The sequence below is a fragment of the Rhynchophorus ferrugineus genome, unplaced genomic scaffold (assembly GCF_030347505.1).
Source record: "Rhynchophorus ferrugineus isolate W39M unplaced genomic scaffold, kcgeb_rfMv2 rfM3, whole genome shotgun sequence".
Classification (NCBI taxonomy): Eukaryota; Metazoa; Arthropoda; class Insecta; order Coleoptera; family Curculionidae; genus Rhynchophorus; species Rhynchophorus ferrugineus.
In genome coordinates this window covers 36569204-36590336 of record NW_027472582.1, presented here as the reverse complement: position 1 = coordinate 36590336, position 21133 = coordinate 36569204, and the positions used below count along the sequence as shown (strand labels likewise).

General features: G+C 30.2%; 1 protein-coding gene across 4 annotated transcripts in view; it reads left to right on the top strand.

Annotated features, from left to right (window-relative positions):
* The window catches only part of LOC143193577 (uncharacterized), a 98657-nt gene extending 83616 nt beyond the window's left edge, over positions 1-15041 (top strand). Inside the window, exons 4-13 of one of the 4 annotated variants that reach the window (XM_076399877.1) lie at positions 108-303; positions 2758-2868; positions 6826-6936; positions 6998-7207; positions 8813-8978; positions 9040-9303; positions 11098-11236; positions 11350-11428; positions 11492-11683; positions 14394-15041. In XM_076399877.1, coding sequence (XP_076255992.1) covers positions 108-303; positions 2758-2868; positions 6826-6936; positions 6998-7207; positions 8813-8978; positions 9040-9303; positions 11098-11236; positions 11350-11428; positions 11492-11677 — 1462 coding nt within the window. In that variant the 3' untranslated portion in view covers positions 11678-11683; positions 14394-15041. Of the gene's footprint in view, positions 1-107; positions 304-2757; positions 2869-6825; positions 6937-6997; positions 7208-8812; positions 8979-9039; positions 9304-11097; positions 11237-11304; positions 11429-11488; positions 11684-14393 lie in introns of all 4 variants that reach the window. The other 3 variants (XM_076399876.1, XM_076399875.1, XM_076399874.1) reach the window with 3 other exon arrangements.
* Positions 15042-21133: the final 6092 nt, after the last annotated feature.

The window sequence follows — 21133 nt, the reverse complement described above, 5'->3', positions numbered from 1 at the left end:
ACAAAAATATTCCATTTTTAATAATTTCTTTTAATTGTAACGATAGCTTCCACATAAAGAGAAATTTGTTTTACGATGCCACCCATCTATATTTGTCTCTTTTTCAGATATGTTCTAGTCCCAGAAAAAAATACACTTCATTCACCATCACCGAAATTTCTTCCGCTGGATTCACCTTTCGCAAGGGCACCTAATCCTGTTCATCCGCCTCTGTTTGCTGCTATTTTGAGGAGAACAACGGGCATTAAAGTTTTAGAGTGTCATGCATTCATCTGTAAAAGGGAAGTCGCTGCAAACGCATTGGTAAGATACTTTTCATAAACTGTTACTATAACAGCTTAAATGTTTTATTATATTTTTAATTTCAATTATTTTTTTCCATATAAAGTTTATTTTTATAGAAACAAGTTAATTCTGAACGTTATATGAGTCATAATAATCACTTGGCCTATTTTTATTTTCTCGTTTAAAATTCAGCCATAGAAAAATGAACTTTATTTTGTGTTATGTTTGCTATAAAACTGTTAATTGATACTTAAGCAACATATAATAGTAAAACAAATATTCAGTTACCAACGATGAGTAGAAACGAGCCCATAAGCAATTCAGGGAATTTTAGATTGAATCGGCTCTTACACTACTTCAAATATTTCCCAATGATATCGAGAGATCATTTGATCTACGTTGTATTTCTATAACAATTCTATAAGATATATGCATATAATAAAATAGTCGTCGTCAATAGTAATGTCGGTCGATATAATCCTTACCGAATAATATTATAAGAGGTCAATTGAAAAGTCCCCAGAATGATACATAGATGTCGCTACTAGAACTAAATGTCCATATTTTAGTTAGCCCAAACGCTCAAAATTTCCGTGTAAAAATCTGACAGCTGTCCGATCATTAGTTTGTGAATTATAGCATTTTGAATGAAGCAACTTTTGATAATGTGAAAAAAATCGATAAAAAGGAATTTGGCGTGTTGATAATATATTTGCTTTTGAAGGGACAAAATACAGTTGAACCAAAAACTTGGCTTGATGCCGAGTTTCCGGACACTGCCCCAGGACAACAGCAAGCATTGGTATGCTAAGTTTAGACGTAGTAAAATGAGCACCGAAGACGGTGAACGCAGAGGATACCCAAAAGAGGTTGTTACCAACGAAAACATTTAAAAAATGCACAAAATAATTTCGAATGACCCTAAATTGAAATTGAATGAAATATCAGACACTCTAAAGATATCAACTGAACGTGTATATTATAGCATTCACAAATATTTGGGTATGAGAAAAGTCTGTGCAAAAATTTCCGAAAAACGACCTCATTTGAAAAAAAAGAAAGTGCTGCTTCACCAACACAGTGTACCGTGTCGCAAGTCAGTGAAAACGATAGCAAAAATTCAAGAATTGGACATCAAGTTGCTTCCTCATCCACCGTATTCTCCAGATCTGGCCCCTAACGAGTATTTCCTATTCTCAAATCTAAAAAGAAAGCTCGCTGGGAAGAAATTTTCGTCGAATGAAGAGGTGATCTCCGAAACTGAGGCCTATTTTGAAGCAAGGACAAATCGTACTACAGGCATTGTATAAAAAAGTTGGAGGGTTACTATAATTAGTGTATCACCCTTGAAGGGTATATTCTTAAAAAAAACTAATTTTATCAAAAAAATGTGTTTGTTCAAAAAAATATTAAACTAAAAATACTACAATAATCAATGGGAAGATATAAAAATCATAATATTTTCATATATTTTTCATTATTAGTTTATTTTAGTGACTTAAACTGACAATAAGAAGTATTACGCGTCACTGCGCGAAATTATTTTTCACAAGATGCCGAAGTTATGGTCGAATAATTTGTCGATTTTCATGACCGCATCTTGAACCACTCTATTTTCTTTATTTAGCACCGACTGTACTTATGGCTAACCTTTTAACACAAAAAGTAACTCTACAGACACTGTTTTGAGTCGATTACCATCATTTATTGTAGATATTATATCTGTTGATTTCCTTTTAATAACATAATTAAAAACACTAACAGTAGGTACCAGTTTCTCCTGTGTTTTTCATTTCCATAAGCACTGTTTAATTTTATCTCAATCTGGAACTCAAGTTAATTTTACTATAACTCAATCCAGTTTAGAACTAACGCATAATAATGATATAGTTATCTTAATATACCACTCTAAAAATTAACATAAAAATTTTTTTAGAATGACATTGGAACAACATGAATTACCTCAAAAATGGTAAAGAGTTATAAAGAAATTGAATAATATGTATGAATTCATGCTGTTGAAGAAATCTGGAGAATTTATATATTTATATTTATTTTATTATTCATATACCTCTTGTTCTTGTTTAATATTTTAAAGCCTCAATTTTACCAGCTAGTATCAAAAGTGTTTATCTAAACTGGAGCTACTGTTTAACGTAGGCTCCAAATCACAGTCCTTGCCATTACGTCCGACCTTACCAAGTCTGGTTGCGATATGACTGGTATCGTTTTTTATCATATTTTACACTTTTGCCTAAGAAATAATCACACACATACATTAATTTCATTCGCAGCAATACGAGGACACGTTAGGTCATCTTAACCACTAAAGCTAACATCCGACCTTAAAATGTATTAAAACACCAATATTCTAATATAATATTTTACACTTACGATTAGTTCAAGACGTATTGGAAACGTAAACACAAAATACATTCTCTAATGTTTTTAACAGCTCTCTAAATGTTTCAGGTTAGATGTTGCTTCCATGCATACGCTGACTCAAGTTATGCCAAACAAGTTGATACGGCAGGAAGTATTTATGGCACTCTAGCCTCGGAGAGGCTAACGAGTAAAGATAAGGTGAGTAAACTTTACCGCAAGAACCATTTTTTTAAAATTTCATTACACATATGAGAACAGGAACAAGAACCATTATGCTTAATACGGCTATAAAATATCACACAGCTCGGTTTTTATATTATTATGTGTGCAAGATAACTTTTTCTGGGAAAGAAATAATTTTAATTTATAACATGCTGGTAAATATGTATTCAGGTACTATCCTTCCTACTATTTTACGGTTCACTGTTCATACCAGTTTAAACTCGCTGCAACTTCCTGCATAGCATATTTTAGTCTTCTTTAGATTATTATACATACAACATATAACTGCTCCTTTAAAATTATATTTATTAATGTTTAAATTCAATATAACTTCAGTATACTATTGATTTTAAAACAACTTAATATAACTTAATATTAACATTAATAAAATCTTGAATAAATTATATTCACTTATATTAATTCCAATCTTGTTTAATATTTTGTTCAGCATTTTTTTAACGATTTTTATACATATTGTCCATTCAAAATAGAAGTGACACGGGAAACGTCGCAATGTTGCTGCAGCTATTCTGAGTTTTACTACATTTAGGCTCTGACATATAACAAAATTTTAATATAAATAAAATAATTCAACAAATGTTCTATTAAATATAATTTATTTTAACATTATAATCCATAAATTAATTTTACAGTCACAATAATGTATATGTTAGAGTTGTTTAGTTATATATAGGGTAGTATAGATAGGGTTCCAGAAGCGTTTTTAAATGTAGCGGTATCTCCCGAAAGCCTTATGCAATTAATTAACAATTGTATATCAGAGTAATGTTGTAATATTTACTTTCATTAGAGAGCATGTTTATGTTTTACGCTTAGTTCTTGTTTCTTTCGATGCAATGTATCCTTGTAAAGTCATTATGATATTACTATATTTCTCTTTAGTTTGTCCTGTTACTATCTGTATACATCTTTCTTGATAAAACTACATTTAATTACTGCATTATCCTTAATGCATTTGCCATATCTGCAAAAATAGTTACAATACAATAGTATAACTTACATGCTCAAAAAGCTTTCACACTATAATACAATTCTCTATAATTAAAGTATATTAATTGTATACTGACCTTTAGTGGTTTCCTCTTTCATCGCCCTGTCTTGGTCATCGTCAGTATTCAATCAAAAACGAACATTCATAAAGTTTCATTCAATCACAGTCACTTTCACAAATACTAGTCAAGTTATTAAACAAGCTGTTTATTTCCAATCTATTAAAAACTTGCTCAAAATTCTACCATTTGTCAATTTCTTCTTCAATGTGTCTGATTGAGCTCATACAAATCGAAGGTGTTATTTTCGACAATGCCTCTTTCCATAAATCCAGATTTTGCATAATGAATTGATGCATTATGTTATGACTAACAAAACCTAATCGATAGTTATTCCAACATCTACCTTTTTCCATGAAACTTTGTTGTCTTTACACTATACTTATTACCATCTTTCCATGAGCAACCCAATGTACCATTCTGAGATATTCATGTCTCTTTAAAATAAATAATTTGATCCAATTCTTCCTCTATTTTGTTATATGTTTTTAAAAATTGCAATTAAAAGCAATCTCTGGAAGTTCCATTCAACCCCTTCGTGGATTATCTTTATACCACTTAAATCCTATATTATCCAACAATGTGCTACCTCTCTCAAATAGCTGTATATCTTTTGGCTCTTTGTGGGTACTACCCAGACTAACAATTTTCTCTGAAATAATTGTATTAAATTATGTTTCGATTGTAAAAACTACTTACTGTTTTTTACATTTGATACATTTGATCTCTAAAACACTAAGATTGAGCTTGATTCGTCAGCTGTTTCGCATTAACACGGTTCCTTTTTAGAGAATTTAAAGTTATATAGTTATTTATTTTTTGAGATATTTTAGTGACCGTGTCCGTACTAATATACAGTGCAGCTGCAAGGCGCAAAAAATATTTTCAATAAAAACCAAGGCGATTTCAAATTTATTAAAACAAAGCGTCAAAATAACGTTTGTCGGTTTATAACCCGTAATTATAATATTTTGAAGAATTTTTAGACATTTGGCAAACGGACAAATTTTGCAGGCTCATTCCGTTACATGTTCGTACTTCTCTAATAGCATTCTATCTCTTTTTAAATAGAATAAAATGACAAGCATAATATTGTCTAACCATAAAACGAATTTACGAGTTGGGACAGTCATATATTGATATTCGTGTCACTGCTATTTTGAATTCACTATATTTTGATATGCATATTAATATTATATTCCATGATTTTAATATTTCTCGACATAAATAAAAATTTTCTATTTGGTGTTAGTTTGTGTATACATTTTGAGTGAATACAGATGCAGTATGTACCGATGTAATACTCAAATATAAATTTTTTACATTTAATGGTAACTTATGATAAGGCTGATATATTAGATGATCTTATATTCATTAATCGTCGCTTTAAACGATTATGATTATATTGATATCATTAACAAAGAATGCTCGGAGTACCAAAAACTTACTGAACTTATTGAACGAAGACCAAGCTCCAACTCTCAAATAAATTTTAAATATGTTATCAGTTGATGAATTATATACTTATAATTTGAAGTTTCAAAAGAATTTATATTTCAAATTATTATCTTACATGATAACGTTCGGTCGCAAGTTGTCATACTTTTGAAATATACTTAATGACAGATTGAATGGGAAGTTCTGCAAAGCGGCATACTGAGGATATACGAAAATTTTTTCAACATATTATTTACCATCTTTCTGGAACGCTGAAAAAAAGTCGTTGAAAACGATAGAAAAATTTTAAGTAATATATATTGTCAATTTGTCCCAACAAATGCCTTTTAAAAGTGAACATTTGTCCAGAATATTTTTGCAGTATTAAAGTATAGCAACAGCTGATAGAACTGTACTAAATAATCTGGGACGACAACTGAATCAAAAAACTCATATTACGAAAAATAAAATATTCTTTGAATATCTAAACGGCGAGAATTTCTTCTGAGAACAATGTTAAGAAACTGATGAAGAGTTGATGAGTCCAATGGATGAGACTTTATCTCCATAACTGCCCTTCGGCAGTTAAAATATTCTATCGACTAAACTCGCACATTCTTAGAGAAATTGAAGAATTAGCAAAAAAAGATATCTAGAAGATGGAATTATTTACTGAGTACTTAACCAATACCTTCTAACCTTATCCTCCTGACGGCTGTGATACCTTACCTAATCCAAATAGAAACAAAGATAGAGTTATAAACCCAACCACTCCAAAGGAAATTGTCACCGAAATGTAGAACAATTTGAATATCAAAAAGACTCCATAATATAACCCAATAAGTGCCCAAACACTTAAAGAGCTTTAAAAGAAGAGAATAATAAAACTTGCATATGTATTCAATGCTGCATTGCGATATCAATTTGTGCCAATGTCCTAGACGATTACGGAACTTCTTAAGATCCTTAAACCAGGTAAATCGCCGAAAAATGTCACTTCTAGGGCCTATTCGACTATTAGAGGGTCCCAAATGCAAGTTGGCAAACAAATTACCTAGACAAATGAAACAGGTTCTCAAATTCTACACTTGTATTATAAATATTATGAATAATATACGGAATCGAATGTTATTTTAAATTAATCTATTTGAGTATATCACAAGGTAATCTGCTGGCATCAACATTATATTTACTTTATACCATATTTGCTGGTGTTACACTGACAATTATAATTAGTGTACAAACTGCTGTTAATCACATCACAAAAAAGAATACATGCAAGCACGTACTAAAATAAAGTCATCAATATCATAAAGTCAGAAAATTTATTTAATAACTATGAAAATGTTATAATCATAAAATTAAATCGTAATAATTCCAAAAATTCATTAAAATGCATGTGCTAAATGGGATTTCAATGTTTTAGATCGAGGAGTGGAAGATGTCTAGATCGCAGTCCGGCTCTACCATGACCATAAACACCATCGGTAATGGCAAAGATGACGTTAGTATATACAACGGCGATGAAAATCACAAAGTAAGTGAACTGAAAAAATTCTATCGACAACAAAATTGCATTTAAATATAATCCTTATCAGGTTTGGGCAGGTAGTCAAGATAATTTGGACGCCATCTATGATGTTTATGCACCATCGACTTTGAGTCGTCCTTCGAGACCACGTCAGATATCTCAACCGGTGTCCGTACCTCCACCACCGGTAAAGGATAAAAAGAAAAAAACCAAAGGCTTATCGAAATCACTGGCGGGTTCACGGGAAGATTTGTATCATCCTGTTATGAATGGAAAAGTAAGTAGACCTAACTGAATTTAATGTGTTTGCTAGTTTTTAAATTAGAAACATATCTCGCATTTTTTCTGAATAAAGCCAAAACGAATTCCTGCTATGGATTAAAATATATTAGAATTACCTCCTGCAAAATACAATATCTGAATTTTGGACTTAAATGTATAGTGTAATACCTAAGTATGTATTAGTATAATAAAAATATTTAAAATCTATACTTTTAATATATAGTTTTTTAAAATATAAATCAGCTATTTTCACATAAATAACTCATTTCAATAACTCTATGTTTAGTTTATAAGGCACCCAATTTCTTTTCCTTGTTACAATTCTTCCACTGAAAGCCGAAAGCTCAAAGCTCACGCAAATACTGAACATAATAAAAATATTGATCAGAATTAATAGAAATCCTATATTAACATATATACGAACTCAAAGCAATATAATCTGAATTTTATTAACAGTCAGGTAACAGCTGGGATTGTCTTCTAAAAGTTAAGCTGTAACCAATGTTTCGGTAAATTCAAAGTATTCGATGAATAAAAAGTGGGATTTAAAATTAACGTTATATTATAGGACCTTTAGCAAAAAGCATAAGATAATGTTGCATTAATTTTTATTTTAAAGTACAGATCGAAATAAGCAGAATAATAGAGATCTTAAAAAAAACATTATTTAAATCGTAACACAAACAAACATGTTCACAGTGATATGATATTGATTTAAGAAATTTCACACAATATTGAAAAAATTTGAAGAATTGATATTAAGTTTTAATAATATGTTCAAAGCTATATTATAAGTAGTGCAAAATATTAATATTATATAATCACAAGTGATAATGAACTCGAGGAAGTATAATATCCGGAAATGCATTAAAATGAACCTTCCAATGAAAACAAAAATATGAGGGGAATACTAATTTATTTTTATGCATATTATTTTTGCAATCTTACATCCTTGCTTTTTAAGTTTTAACTAAGTTAATTAAATTAACTAATTTAATATGTAGCAAGCTAGTTATTTGTTATTCTTGAAGAAAAATTTTAATAAAAATTGTGATAAAAATTTAAAAAAAGTTATCAGTTCATAATTCAGTCAGTATATAATTGTAATAATTTTTGGATGATTAAATTCATTATCATCATTATAAACTGGCTGTAGTTATATTGATTCATAAGTTACTTTAAAAGAATTAAGAAGGTTTGATTAACTCGTGTCTACATGTAATTTGTTGTTTTGATGTTTCATATACCTTCTCTACCAGCGATCCATGATACTTGTTTTCCTCGAACCCACCTGTATGGTATTTTTCCAGAGATACTTTTCGATAGATAATGTAGTTCGTAATTAATATTCATTCTACAAAACCGCAAATATTAACAAATTGTATTTACGTCTTCGGTATCTCCTCCATTCCTCTCTCCAGTCTATTGTATCCCCAGCTTTGATTGATTATTGTAATGACTGGCAAATATATTACATAATAACATTGAATATAAACAACGTTAAAATGAAAATATGCATATAAAATTCAGTTAATTTCAACACTATATAAGTATTTTTCAATACATACAATATATAGGTACATAACTGTTGTTATTTTAGGCTAGTAGCGTCTCAGGAACATTGATGAAACCAAGACACAGTATGCCAAGAGATGTAAGAGAAATGAGTATGCCACCAGGACCACCACAACCAGTTTATATTGTGGGACCAGCACCAGGCCCATACCAAGGAACATTGCCAAACCCAAAGTTTTTCAAGCATCATGGTGATTATCAACAGTTATAAGATAGATGTGTATGTTAGTAATTTGTTACTATTAATTTTAGGTAACACGTTTTCCCATCGACCACGAGGAAAAATGCTTATACCAGCACGACCGATACCACCCCCTATGGTACCCATAGGTCCTGTTATTATTCCGGCTCCATCAACATTGTCGAAAACGAAAAAGAAACAGAAACAACCACCAATGGAAGAACCGATTTATATGCCCAGCAACCGAGCACTTAGTCCTGTGGCTAGTTATCAACCTGTTAATTTTCCTCATGAAGCTTATTTAATGCAACAGTATGCAACAATGGAAAGTCAAGGTATAAATCGTTTTTTAGCACGCTTAATATTTATATTAATTGAGTATTATGAATTCCAATTCAACTTTAAGTTATACAAACGAAGTAAACACAAATCCAAATATTTTTTTTCTATTAGATACGCTTAGTACTAAGTATACATCACTATTTAGTTCCCCATATTTATTGAAATACGAGTTACATGGATAGGAAAATTACAGCTATGGCTAAAGTAGCAAGTCTAATCGCTTGAACGATTATCGCTCCTTGATAGGAGCGTCTGCTTCTTTAAGATGGTGTATGTAGAAGAGAGGAAATATTACAACTATGACTAAATTCGTAATCGGTCCACTGTCGTAGCTTGGACACATTTACAGTCTGATATGTGTAGATTTGCAGTCTTAAAAATTGAAAGTGATACTTTAGGCAAATTCACATATACGTTCCTGAAGTCTAGAGAGGCACATTTCAGTGGTTTGGAGAAGCGTGTCAAATGACAAGTAAACGAATCCGTCACAGGCTTCTCAGATGAAATCCACCCTCTCCTTAGAAGACATAGATAGCGATTTGATAAAACAGGAGACAAACATTTTAGGTCGATGCCAGAAGGGTTGCGGTTAACAGTGGCGAGATTTGGCGACGACTGATTCTTGAACTTGATATTCTATTATCTTGCAGTACCAACATCAGCGTATTAATTAAGCAATGGACACTCTCGCCGAATACAGGCCATGAATTGAAGATGATGATACACAATTTATACAATTTGGGGATTATTTGTATCACATCTATCATTAGTCAATAGTTTCTTCGTATTTTTGAAATGTTACTTCCTTTGGGGTACACAAATGTACAGTCATTCGTCACTTTTGATTGAAAATTTAAATTTGAGAACACATCATTTAGTATTTTGAAGTCAACACCTTAACGGTTTATTAATGTTTTTATATAAGCTGATTACATTTACTATAATTTTCCAACCGTATTAGTTAAGTGTCCAGAACACTTTTATTAAAGTTGTACAAATAAAAATAAATCAGTCACTCATTTTTATAAATCCATCAAAATTAACTTACAATATTAGTAAATTACTTTTGATTGGAAACAGACCAATTACCAATTAGGTATTTGATTTTGATGTGTTATGCTTATTTGATGGATCTCATCTAGAAAATGCTGATTATTTTCATAACTGAAACACCACCAAAATGATGGGAAAATTTGTCTCCTTAACCTAACCTAACTAGGTTTGCTTACAGCTAATTTAAATTGGAACTTGTGACTTTTACCGAGCAAATATCGCTTCTATAATATTTGATACACTAATAATTAAAGCTGATTTACAAAGGAATAATTGAAGAACATTCAAAAACGTAAAAAATACCGATATATTCTGAGAAGTTACTTTTTTATTATTTTTAAATTAATTGATTATTACTGTACTGTTGTACTTGCATCATTCACACAACATCTATCTTTGTAGATAAAATATATTTCGAGGTCATTAATCAGTTCTTGGATTAATAATTAATTGAAACAGTTTTTTTCTGTGTTTTATCCACCCCCCCTAAAGTCCAAATATCATTAATGACTGTTAATGAATTAAACAAATCCCTTTGATGGAAGCGACTCAATTATTTTTCGTTAACTAATTTGGAAGATAATATAATTATTAAAATTCAACTAAATTCAAAAAAATTAATGCAACTAAATCTACAAAATTAATAAATGTACAAAAGTTTGTACCTTATAGATTTAAAATAATTCAAATAAATATGTTTCAAAAATATATGAGTTATTTTAACGAAATTTTAGGAAAACAGAGAAGAAGTAGAGAAAAGTCTACTGAGAAGCAAGGAAAGTTAAATAAGAAACTAGCTCAAAGTATGAATGGTTTGGACGATCCTAATTTGCTGAGAGACGACGAGAGTCCGTTTAATACAGGCATATATAGGTAAGTTCCGTAAAAATACTGTATAATTAGCAAAAAGTACATCTTCTTTATATTTCTCTGGTTAATAGGAAAAAAGGGCATTTAAATGAACGAGCATTTTCTTACTCCATTAGACAAGAGCATCGAAGTCGAAGTTACGGCAGTCTCGCAAACTTAAAATTCGCTAGTCCTTTACCAAATGGCGTCCCTGATGTAAGTACATATATAAAGATACCTTTGAAGTCCAAGAACTAATGAAAAATAACTTATTAGCAGGATATTGATAGAGAGGATATCAAGAAAGAACGAGAAATCATGCAAATGGTCCAGGATCTTGACCTTTCAGGCGATGAAATTGAAAGATCTGAAGTACCGCGAGGCATGTACGATCCACGTGGCATGGCTCCTGGTCCAGTCATAATGACAGGCGCTCAGATTAATGGAAGGAGTCAACGTAGATAAATAATAGTGAGCAATTATTTTAACTAACTTTGGGAACTATATAGTAACTGACTCCTTTTTACAATTGACAGTTTCAATCGAGTACTTTAAGTCATTATTTTCACTCCGACTAGTTTCATTTCACTGATTATTAAACTTCTAGCTTTGTTACGGTAGCCGTGATTTTGAAAATAATATGCGGAATTTATGCTACATATATTTTTGGTAACATATACTCCGTTCAGTAAAACAGTGAACTCACGTCATCTAACATCATCCATACTTCAAAACGTCGCAATTTTGTCGAATCAACTCTGAGTTTTAGGTCATTTTGGCTTTAACATACCACAAAATTCTAATTTAAATAAAATAATTAAACAATAATACTATTATCAAATATAATATATTTTAACATTATAGTATATCTGATGCATATATTATCGGTAATTATTTGTAGGTTAGGGTTGTGTTTTATTTCCATTGAACATTTTTCCATACCATAGGGCCTCATCGCACTGTCTTGGAAATTGTCAGCATTGATTCATAATCCTATATTTAGAAAGTTTCATTTAAATAACTCACTAAACTGTTCCAATCTATTTCCAATCTATTTAACATTTTCAACAATCAATTTCTTCTTAAATGTGTCTGAATCCAAACCGAGAGTATTATTAACAATTCATGTTTCTAGCACGAAGAACAAAAATTTAATAATAACTGTTTTGACTAATACAATCTAACCAATTGTTATTCCAACATTTATAATATGGGTATTTTGGTCCCTAAATCAAGTCTTCCTGGATTTTATGATATGCTTTTAAAAATATAATTATTTTAAAAGCCGAAGTTCCATTAGACCTCTTCATGGATTGCATAGATTGCTTCTTTGCACCATTTAAATCCTATATTATCCAACAGTGTATGAAAGGATATTCTACATCCTTCAAAAAGCTGGATATCTCTAAGCTTTATATGGATACTTTTCAGACTAACAGTTTCCTTTGAAGGAACTGTATTATATTATGTTTATATTGAGACAACTATTCACTGTTTTTATACATTTCATATTTGATCTCTTGTCTCTCTGTCACTCGCTTCGTATGAAGACGGTTTATTTTAGATGAATCCAAAATTATATTTTTATTTTATTGAGATAATTCACTAGCAGTATCTATGCTAATATTCAGTTCAGTTGGATCGCGCTAAAAATATTTTCAATAAAAACCGTAGCAACTTAATATTAAACAGTAAATATGCTTACCACTCTGAATGAATTTTACTGGCAAGAGGGGACCATTATCACTGATTGTCTTTATGTGTGCATGTAATCTGGTCATGCTTTCACTTTAAAAGGCATTTATTAGGTCACATGTTAATCAAGATAATATTCAACAATTTTTTACCATTTTTCTGATCTATGTTGAGATTTTCTGATCTATGTGAGAACTATGTTGGTTTGGCAATGATCCGGTCATCGATAAGTTCTGCGGTATTTCAAAAATGTGTGCTAGCCAAACCATGTTGTTAAACCTGAACAAATAATAATAAAAAGCTGTACATCTAATGGGTACGGTGGATGGGGCAAAATTTCCCCATTGAACTGTTTTTTTTTGCAACAATACATTGTAAAATTTTTCCCCTTGATATGCAGTAATAGTTTTATTCGGTTCTAGTCACCTGAAATACATCACCTTGTCGCACCATGTACACAGCAAGTTTAATATAATTTATGTAGAAACCATTTAAATAACCAGTTGGTTAGCAGTGGTTAAAAATTGTTCACTGCGATATTTATATTTTCATTAGTAGATATCTTGGATCAAATTAAATGCAAACACCTAATAAGTTACATGCAAGAGTGATAAATTTTGTAGACAACCAGGTTAGAACGTATTCATCAAGCTAATATTTTGCTGGAATATCAATTTCATTAATTACTACTCGTTGCACTTTGTAACTGAGGTTACTCTGAGGTCTTATTATATTCAATTCATTCAATCCTAAATATTGCTATATATATTTTGGTTGCAATATAACTTTAAAGCGTTTTTCAATTTAATGTGGCGTATAATTTTTCCTTTTTGAGTAATTTCAATGGCTCTTGTAGGTCTCTAAAGTGGTGTTGATAAATAACTTTTGATAATCTTGTATTTAGCATGGATTTTCATCAACCACTTAATAGTTTTCTTCATATTCAGCCGCAATGTCCTCTATCTTTTATATCAATATCAACATATTTGAAGTGTAAATGAAGTTTTTAAAAGAGGTTACAAATAGAGTATATTTCCTATATAATATAATTTGATGACATATTTTATTAGTTTCCTTTAAATAATATATAATTTAATAAAATTTTAAGTAAAGGAAGTACACTTTTTTAAATATGATTTTCCAAATTCATCACAAACTATGTTGTTGGGAATAGTAATATTATCTTATAATAATATATAAATATATAATATAATATATAATACATAATAATATATTAATGTAATAATATAATAATCAGAGTTATATATTGTCAAGAATTGTGAACTTTTACATACATCCACTATAATATTTCAAAATGACGTAATTTTGTACAAATATTAATATCTCTATGATCTTCTATCTTTATATTTTCTTTCTTCAAATTTACAAGTATACTGACTAAATACTAACATTGTATAAAATTTGATTCTTAGATAAAGCTACTTTTACTATTTTCCATTTTATTAAAATACATTTTTTATTACAGGTTAGCTGGATAGATCCCATCATTGTTTTCACTATTAGGAGCTGAGGTTTTCCAAAATAAATTGTTTAGTTTTAATCCAAAATTAGACTACTATAGGCATTGAAACCATTATGATATTACGTTACAATAATTTAATTATTCTAGTGGTTAAGCTTTATTATTAATTACACAATTATATAATATAAATATATTAAATAATTAAATTAATATATACAATTCACATGTATAAATAGTAACGTATAGAAAATAAACCAACCTGTATAAATATCAAATAGAAGATAAAATTGTACACACTGATCAAAATTTGCTCAATGGTGTATTAAATATTTACCGAAAAATCGACTATAAAAAATTTGATTACATCTCGAAAAAATCCCAAATCAAACTGTTTCGTCCTATATTTTTGTAAAATAAAATGGTATTTTTTTTATAATCGATTTGTTTAAGTGAAATTTATTACTTAGGTAAATAAATAATGTTATAAATGTATTTTTATAATAATAAATATTCAGCTGATGTTTATATTTAAGTGCCATTTAAATATCTCAATATTAGGTTGAGAGAATTTAAACAAAGCAAAGAAACATCTTCTAATTACTTTGGATAGAATAATTTGTGTACATATACTAATATATGATTAATAATAAATGGATGTTTTATTTCAAATTTTATTTGACTCTGACCGATATGCTTTGAACATATTTATGCATGTGCCTAAAATGTTTAATCTCTTTTATTAAGTGGTAGTGAGAAATAAATCTTATATTACTGTATGATTCGAGACTTGAGCTTTGGCATCCGTAAGATGGTGAATGTAGACAGGAAAAGTTACATTCTAGACTAAATCTGTAAATTTTAGGCTTTTTCAAATGCAATACGTAAGCTAGATTCTAGACACTTCCCTCTGAGATCCTGTTAGAACAGAGGCCATTTGTTTAAAATAACAGAATAATTTGCAATTGAAGAACAAATTCAGAGTATTACGAATGTTTATGGAATGAATGTGAATTCCTCCCAAATCTCTCGGAAATGGTGCTTTTGGATAAAGGAGGCAGCGAGCAACGAAGAACACTCGAACCGAGATTATAGAAGGCTACCTGAAAAATATGAGAGTAGCATTGTCCATTGTCCCAGACCTAAACTATTATAGATACTCTACCCAAGGGACTACTATGTATTTATGATGATGATGATGATGATGATAATTGTTACATTGCTGTAAAAAGATAGTATTTGCATTTGAATTCGAAGTGCAACTGCCAAGAATATCTGCATTCATAGTTGGGTAGTTAGATGTAAGCATTGTACTATTAAAAATAATGAAAATACATTACTGAAGCTCATGATCTTATTTATATAAAATAAAGATAAATTGCCGAACCTAAAGGTCTTATTCGTTCTACTATAGGATTTTTAACAAAATGTACATTTTATGACAAAGAAACCATTTAAGTTATTTAGAGGGAAGCTAGTAAAGTCTGCTACCTATATATATCTAAAAGCAAAGTTTTTCATATAGCAAGTATTTGTTGAATATAGAATAGGTTGTTTTGTTTATTTCTTGATTACTGTTTTATACAAAAACATGCAGATTGTGATTATTTATGGAAACTAATTTCACTAAAATGGTTGACATTAAAAATGGTTAAATATGTAACTCTAAATGTCAGTAAATTGACCATGAAAATCAGCTTTGTCATAAAGATGAAAAACAAGATGGCAATCATTTTGAAAATAATTCCTGAATACCCAAAAATGTTTAGAATTAAAATGGTTCATTTATTATACCAAGTATTTTGTTTAATTCTCGTTACAACTATAGTTCATCGAAAATAATAGTGAATTCACGTTATCAAAATTGATGACTACACAGCGTCGCAATGTTGTCGAATCAACTTTTGACTTTTATTTTGTCTTTGATACAAAAAGTTCTAATGTAAATAAAATAATGACACAAAAATATTGTTATCAAATATAATTTGTTTTTACATTATAGTACATCAAAGTATATATTAACGAAGGACTTACAGCCACAATACTTTATAGTATAGTCTGTTTACACCACTTGTAAGCTAGAGCTCCAGGCGGGTTTTTTATCTAGTGGTGGACCCTGAAAGCTTAGTCTATGTAATTAACAATTTTATACCCAAGTAATATGTTTTATTTTCACGAGCATATTTACCTTCTTATGTTTAGTTTCCTTTGTTAGTATATCTTCATCTCACGTGTCCTTCTTAAATCATTTTTATATGAATATATTTCTTCTTATAGTTTTCTGTTACTTGTTACTTTTGTACACATTTTCTTTTAAAATTCTACGGATTTCCTCTATGTCTTCTGATTTAATCACTACATTTATCCTAATGAATTTGCAATATCGTATGTAAAAGAGTTAGTATCCGTGTTCATACATTACATAATAATATACATTATTACACATATACGATCTTGTTACACATATGGATGGTTTCGCTGTAGTGAATCTAACATAGTATTGCTCTTAACTTTATGAGAGTTTTTCATGCCGGTGTCCATACTAATATTCAGTGCAGTTGCAACACGAAAAAATATTTCTAATGAAAACCCGAACAACTTAATAATTAATCCTAACTTAATATTAACATCAAAACATGGAAAGCCACAAAATAACGCTTGCCGATTTAAAACCTCTAAATAATCACTATTTTAATAGAATAATTAATGTAAATTTAAAGCCTGCTCTTTATGTGATAGTATACACATGCAAAAGCTTATCATGCAAACGGGGATTAACAGAATAAACATGTATCTGTCAGTGTCAAAAGTGATACATTTTGCAATGTTGAGACAACACCCACTACATAGAGTTATCAATAACAAAGATTAAAAATAAATTATCAGACTATACAACTAATTAATTTAACTATAAAAGTAATTTCGGCTTTTTGAAATAAATAGATGTAAGGCCGTATAACTAAAAAATATTTCCATATCTCTGGCAATAGTTATTCCGTTTTGAAAGAGTGGCGTCGAACGCGCTATTGCTGTTTTTTTGCGGCTATATATCCTTCAGTTTCTTTAATTATCATTGCTGATAACAGGTCAATTGAAAAGTCCCCAACCTACCATAGTAAAACACATTTTTTGGCAAAATTAGTTTTTTTTTTAATCAATATAATTCCCTTCAAGGGTGATACAGTGATTATAGCGACCCTTCAAGTTTTCGAAACTATTTTTGTAGTACAATTTATCCTTTGCTTCAAAATAGGCTCCAGTTTCGGCGATCACCTCTTCATTCGACAAACATTTTTTCCCAGCGAGCATTCTTTTGAGACCTGAGCACAGGAAATAGTCGCTGGGGGCCAGATCTGTAGAAGACTGTAGACGAAGCAGCAATTCGAAGCCCGATTCATGGACTTTTGACACGGTGCATTGTCTTGGTGAAACAGCACTTTCTTTTTCTTCAAATGCGGTCGTTTTTCGGCGATTTCGTCCTTGACGGTCGAATATATGTAGTAGTCGCTGTTGAGGGTCCTTGCTTTTTCAAGGTAGTAAATGAAAATTATTCCATGAGCATGCTAAAATACAGACGCCATAATCTTATCAGCCGACTGTTGGGTTTTCCCACGCTTTGGAGCGGGTTCATCGTGTGCAGCCCACTCGGATGACTGTCGATTGGACTTCGGAGTGAAATGGTAGAGCCATGTTTCATCCATTGTAACATGTCGATGCAAAAACTCGGGTTTATTACACTTGACCATCTTCAAACACTGCTCCGAATTATCAACTTGTCGTTGTTTTGTTTAGAAGTGAGCTCGCACGGCAATCATGTTGCACAGAGCCTTCTCATACCCAAATATTCGTTAATGATATGATGTACACGTTCAGTTAATATCAATCATCAATCATCAATCAATCTATGAGACTTTGCAATTGGTATTGTCGTAGATCCCCACTGTGCCGCCAACGAAGACGGCAATTTAACAATTAGAACACTTCACAATTACAATGACACTTCGCGTTTTCAAAAGTAATTATCTTTCAATCAAGATTCAAGCAAGCATATAATATCTACAAAAGTACTAGATGGAATAAAACCATTTGAATTCTGATTTTATACGTTCGACAATAGCAGATTAAGTCAATATATTTATCAACTTATTCATTTTGTTTTTTTTTTAATTTAATAACACTAACGCACAGGAATATAAATGTAAGCGAAATATCATTTCTATGCCAAAAAAATAATATTTTACTGTTTATTAACATTTCAAGGCAGATGTACAAGTAACCTTTAAAGTAATTAGCATCATCTCCAAAATTTTTTCAACAAACGAATTTCTGATCAAGGTAATCCTCATACGTAAACGTGTGAACAGTGTGTATGTAAAATTTTTGTCAACGGCTACCAATGTTATAATAATATTTAAATTAAATTAAATATTTATAAAGCTAATAATACTAAAGTACACCCACATTAATTTTAATGATAGTTAAACGGAAACTATCAGTAATTATATGAAATTCTCCATTGAGAGAAAAATGGGAAATTAAATTAAATAAAATTTTAACATCATTTGTTACCACTTAATATCAGAGTTGATTTATAGTTTTTCAAAATATTCTCTATAAAGACTGATGCACTATTCCACCTACATCTTTTCAATGGTAACAAAACATGTGTTTTAATGCTATAATTTACTTGAATAGTAGTTCAACCATTTAGGAGGAGTTCAGCTGTATACAAACGAATAGTACAACAAATATTCAGAAGATTTTACCAGGTGTGCTGAAAAGTCATTAATGGTTTTCCTAACAGATGTCGCTAGAGTTAATTATGCAATGTTATGATTTGACACATATGTCATTTTCTTCTACTGAAATCAAGCTTCAAAGATATACATGTTAAATTTTGCAAAAATTACACCGTCATGTATCTATACTTGTACGAAATTGTCAAATTTTGTGCATGAAAAAAAGCCGCTGATTTTTGCTTCAATAGTACAAGCGCTTGCATAGAAGAACTTTGAACTAATACTTTGAATATATATTTTTTTTCCATTTTCTTGAAAATTATGTAGATTAAGAAAAAAACGAGTAACGACTTTTCAGCCATATTATAACAAACAGCGCACTCACTAGGCATAGCGTCTTCTGATTACCATATAAGTGATCAATGCTGAAAGATATAACATATAATATTATAATGTTTAAAAAAATCATCTGTATTATTATCTCCTCTGTATAATAATAGAACTAACAGTCCAGAGGCACTAGAGAAAAGCTAGACTGAATCATTTTTCTAAATTTACATGTATACAGAAAGGCACACGACTCTTAATAGTAAGCTCTCTCCAGAAATCCATGAAAAACCACATGCGATTACAACTTAGTAAAAGATAATAAACAGGAAATTACGAAAGAAGAAATGGATATTCGATAATGGCTCCGAGGAGCGTTAAGTGGAGGCAGTGCATTGTACTTGCAATACCGGTGGGTATTCGTAGCACTGGGGAAGCCAAGTATTAGGTGGATATATCCATATCGGATCCATATCGGACATATGGTTGACAAATAAATTGCCCAAAGAATTCAAGTTTGGTCTGATGATCATCAGAACATCATCAAATATCTTCCATGGACCTCCAAAACCTCAACATAATTATACCTTTATGGTATTCATAGAACTGGCACTATCAAGCGAAGAATTGCAACTGGTTTAGAAGCAAATGGTGGATCGATACCTTATTAATGAATATATATTTTGTATATAGTATACATTCACGGTATCGAGTTATTGAGTTATTTGCTTTAAGCAGAAATTAATTACGCAGGTCTCACTATAGGTTTAAAATAGACCTAATATAACAAATAATTAACTTGGAAACAAGATATTAAAGTTGTTTTTGATTATAGTTTACGTAACCGCACTTTATCAACATATTTACATTTGTTGTCCGGGTGACGTATAGTTTTTTATTATTTAGTCAATTAAATCCAGTATGAAAATTTTAGAAAGTTGGATGAATATATAAGTTATTTATGCTAGTTGTAATGGATTAGTTCACTCATTAACTGTGCGTAGGTCTTGTGTTAACATCATTGTAAAAATCATCAGAAATTGATATAAATACATATAAATTAAATGCCATCATTTATGCCTATAGTATCCATTTATGTCTATTAAAAATTATACCGTGAGCAGTAATATTATATTTGTTTGTTTATCTAGAATCTTTACCTTTATGGTTGAGATCGCATATTTTATTTGAGTATCGGCACTAGTTGGTTATAACAAAGAATATTTATCAAATTAAAATTGAAAGCATTGTTACATATTTGCATGGTAATTTAAAATCCATTTGAGTACTTCCGTCCATTTAGAACTTACATCAATTATTCTATTAAATTTTAACGTATTTTGTTTTACACTAAATTTTTACTGGGCGTTTATTTTTAATTGGTAACCGAAATTATAGCTTTAGGTGGCCATAAAAATGTAAATTATAGCGTATTTTATCACTACAATAGTAAAAACCTTCAGAATAATAATATTCAATCTATTAATCATATATTGTTAATCACTCGACATTAATTATGGCGATTTAAAATATTAGTAAAGCCTAAAAATATTATTGTTAGTAGTTTAGTAAAACATATTTTGCCTTTTCTTATAAAACAACTAAAATTATTTCGAATTTTATGCCAATATCAGTTTCAACACATAAACATATTAGACTCACGCAAGAAATTTTATACAC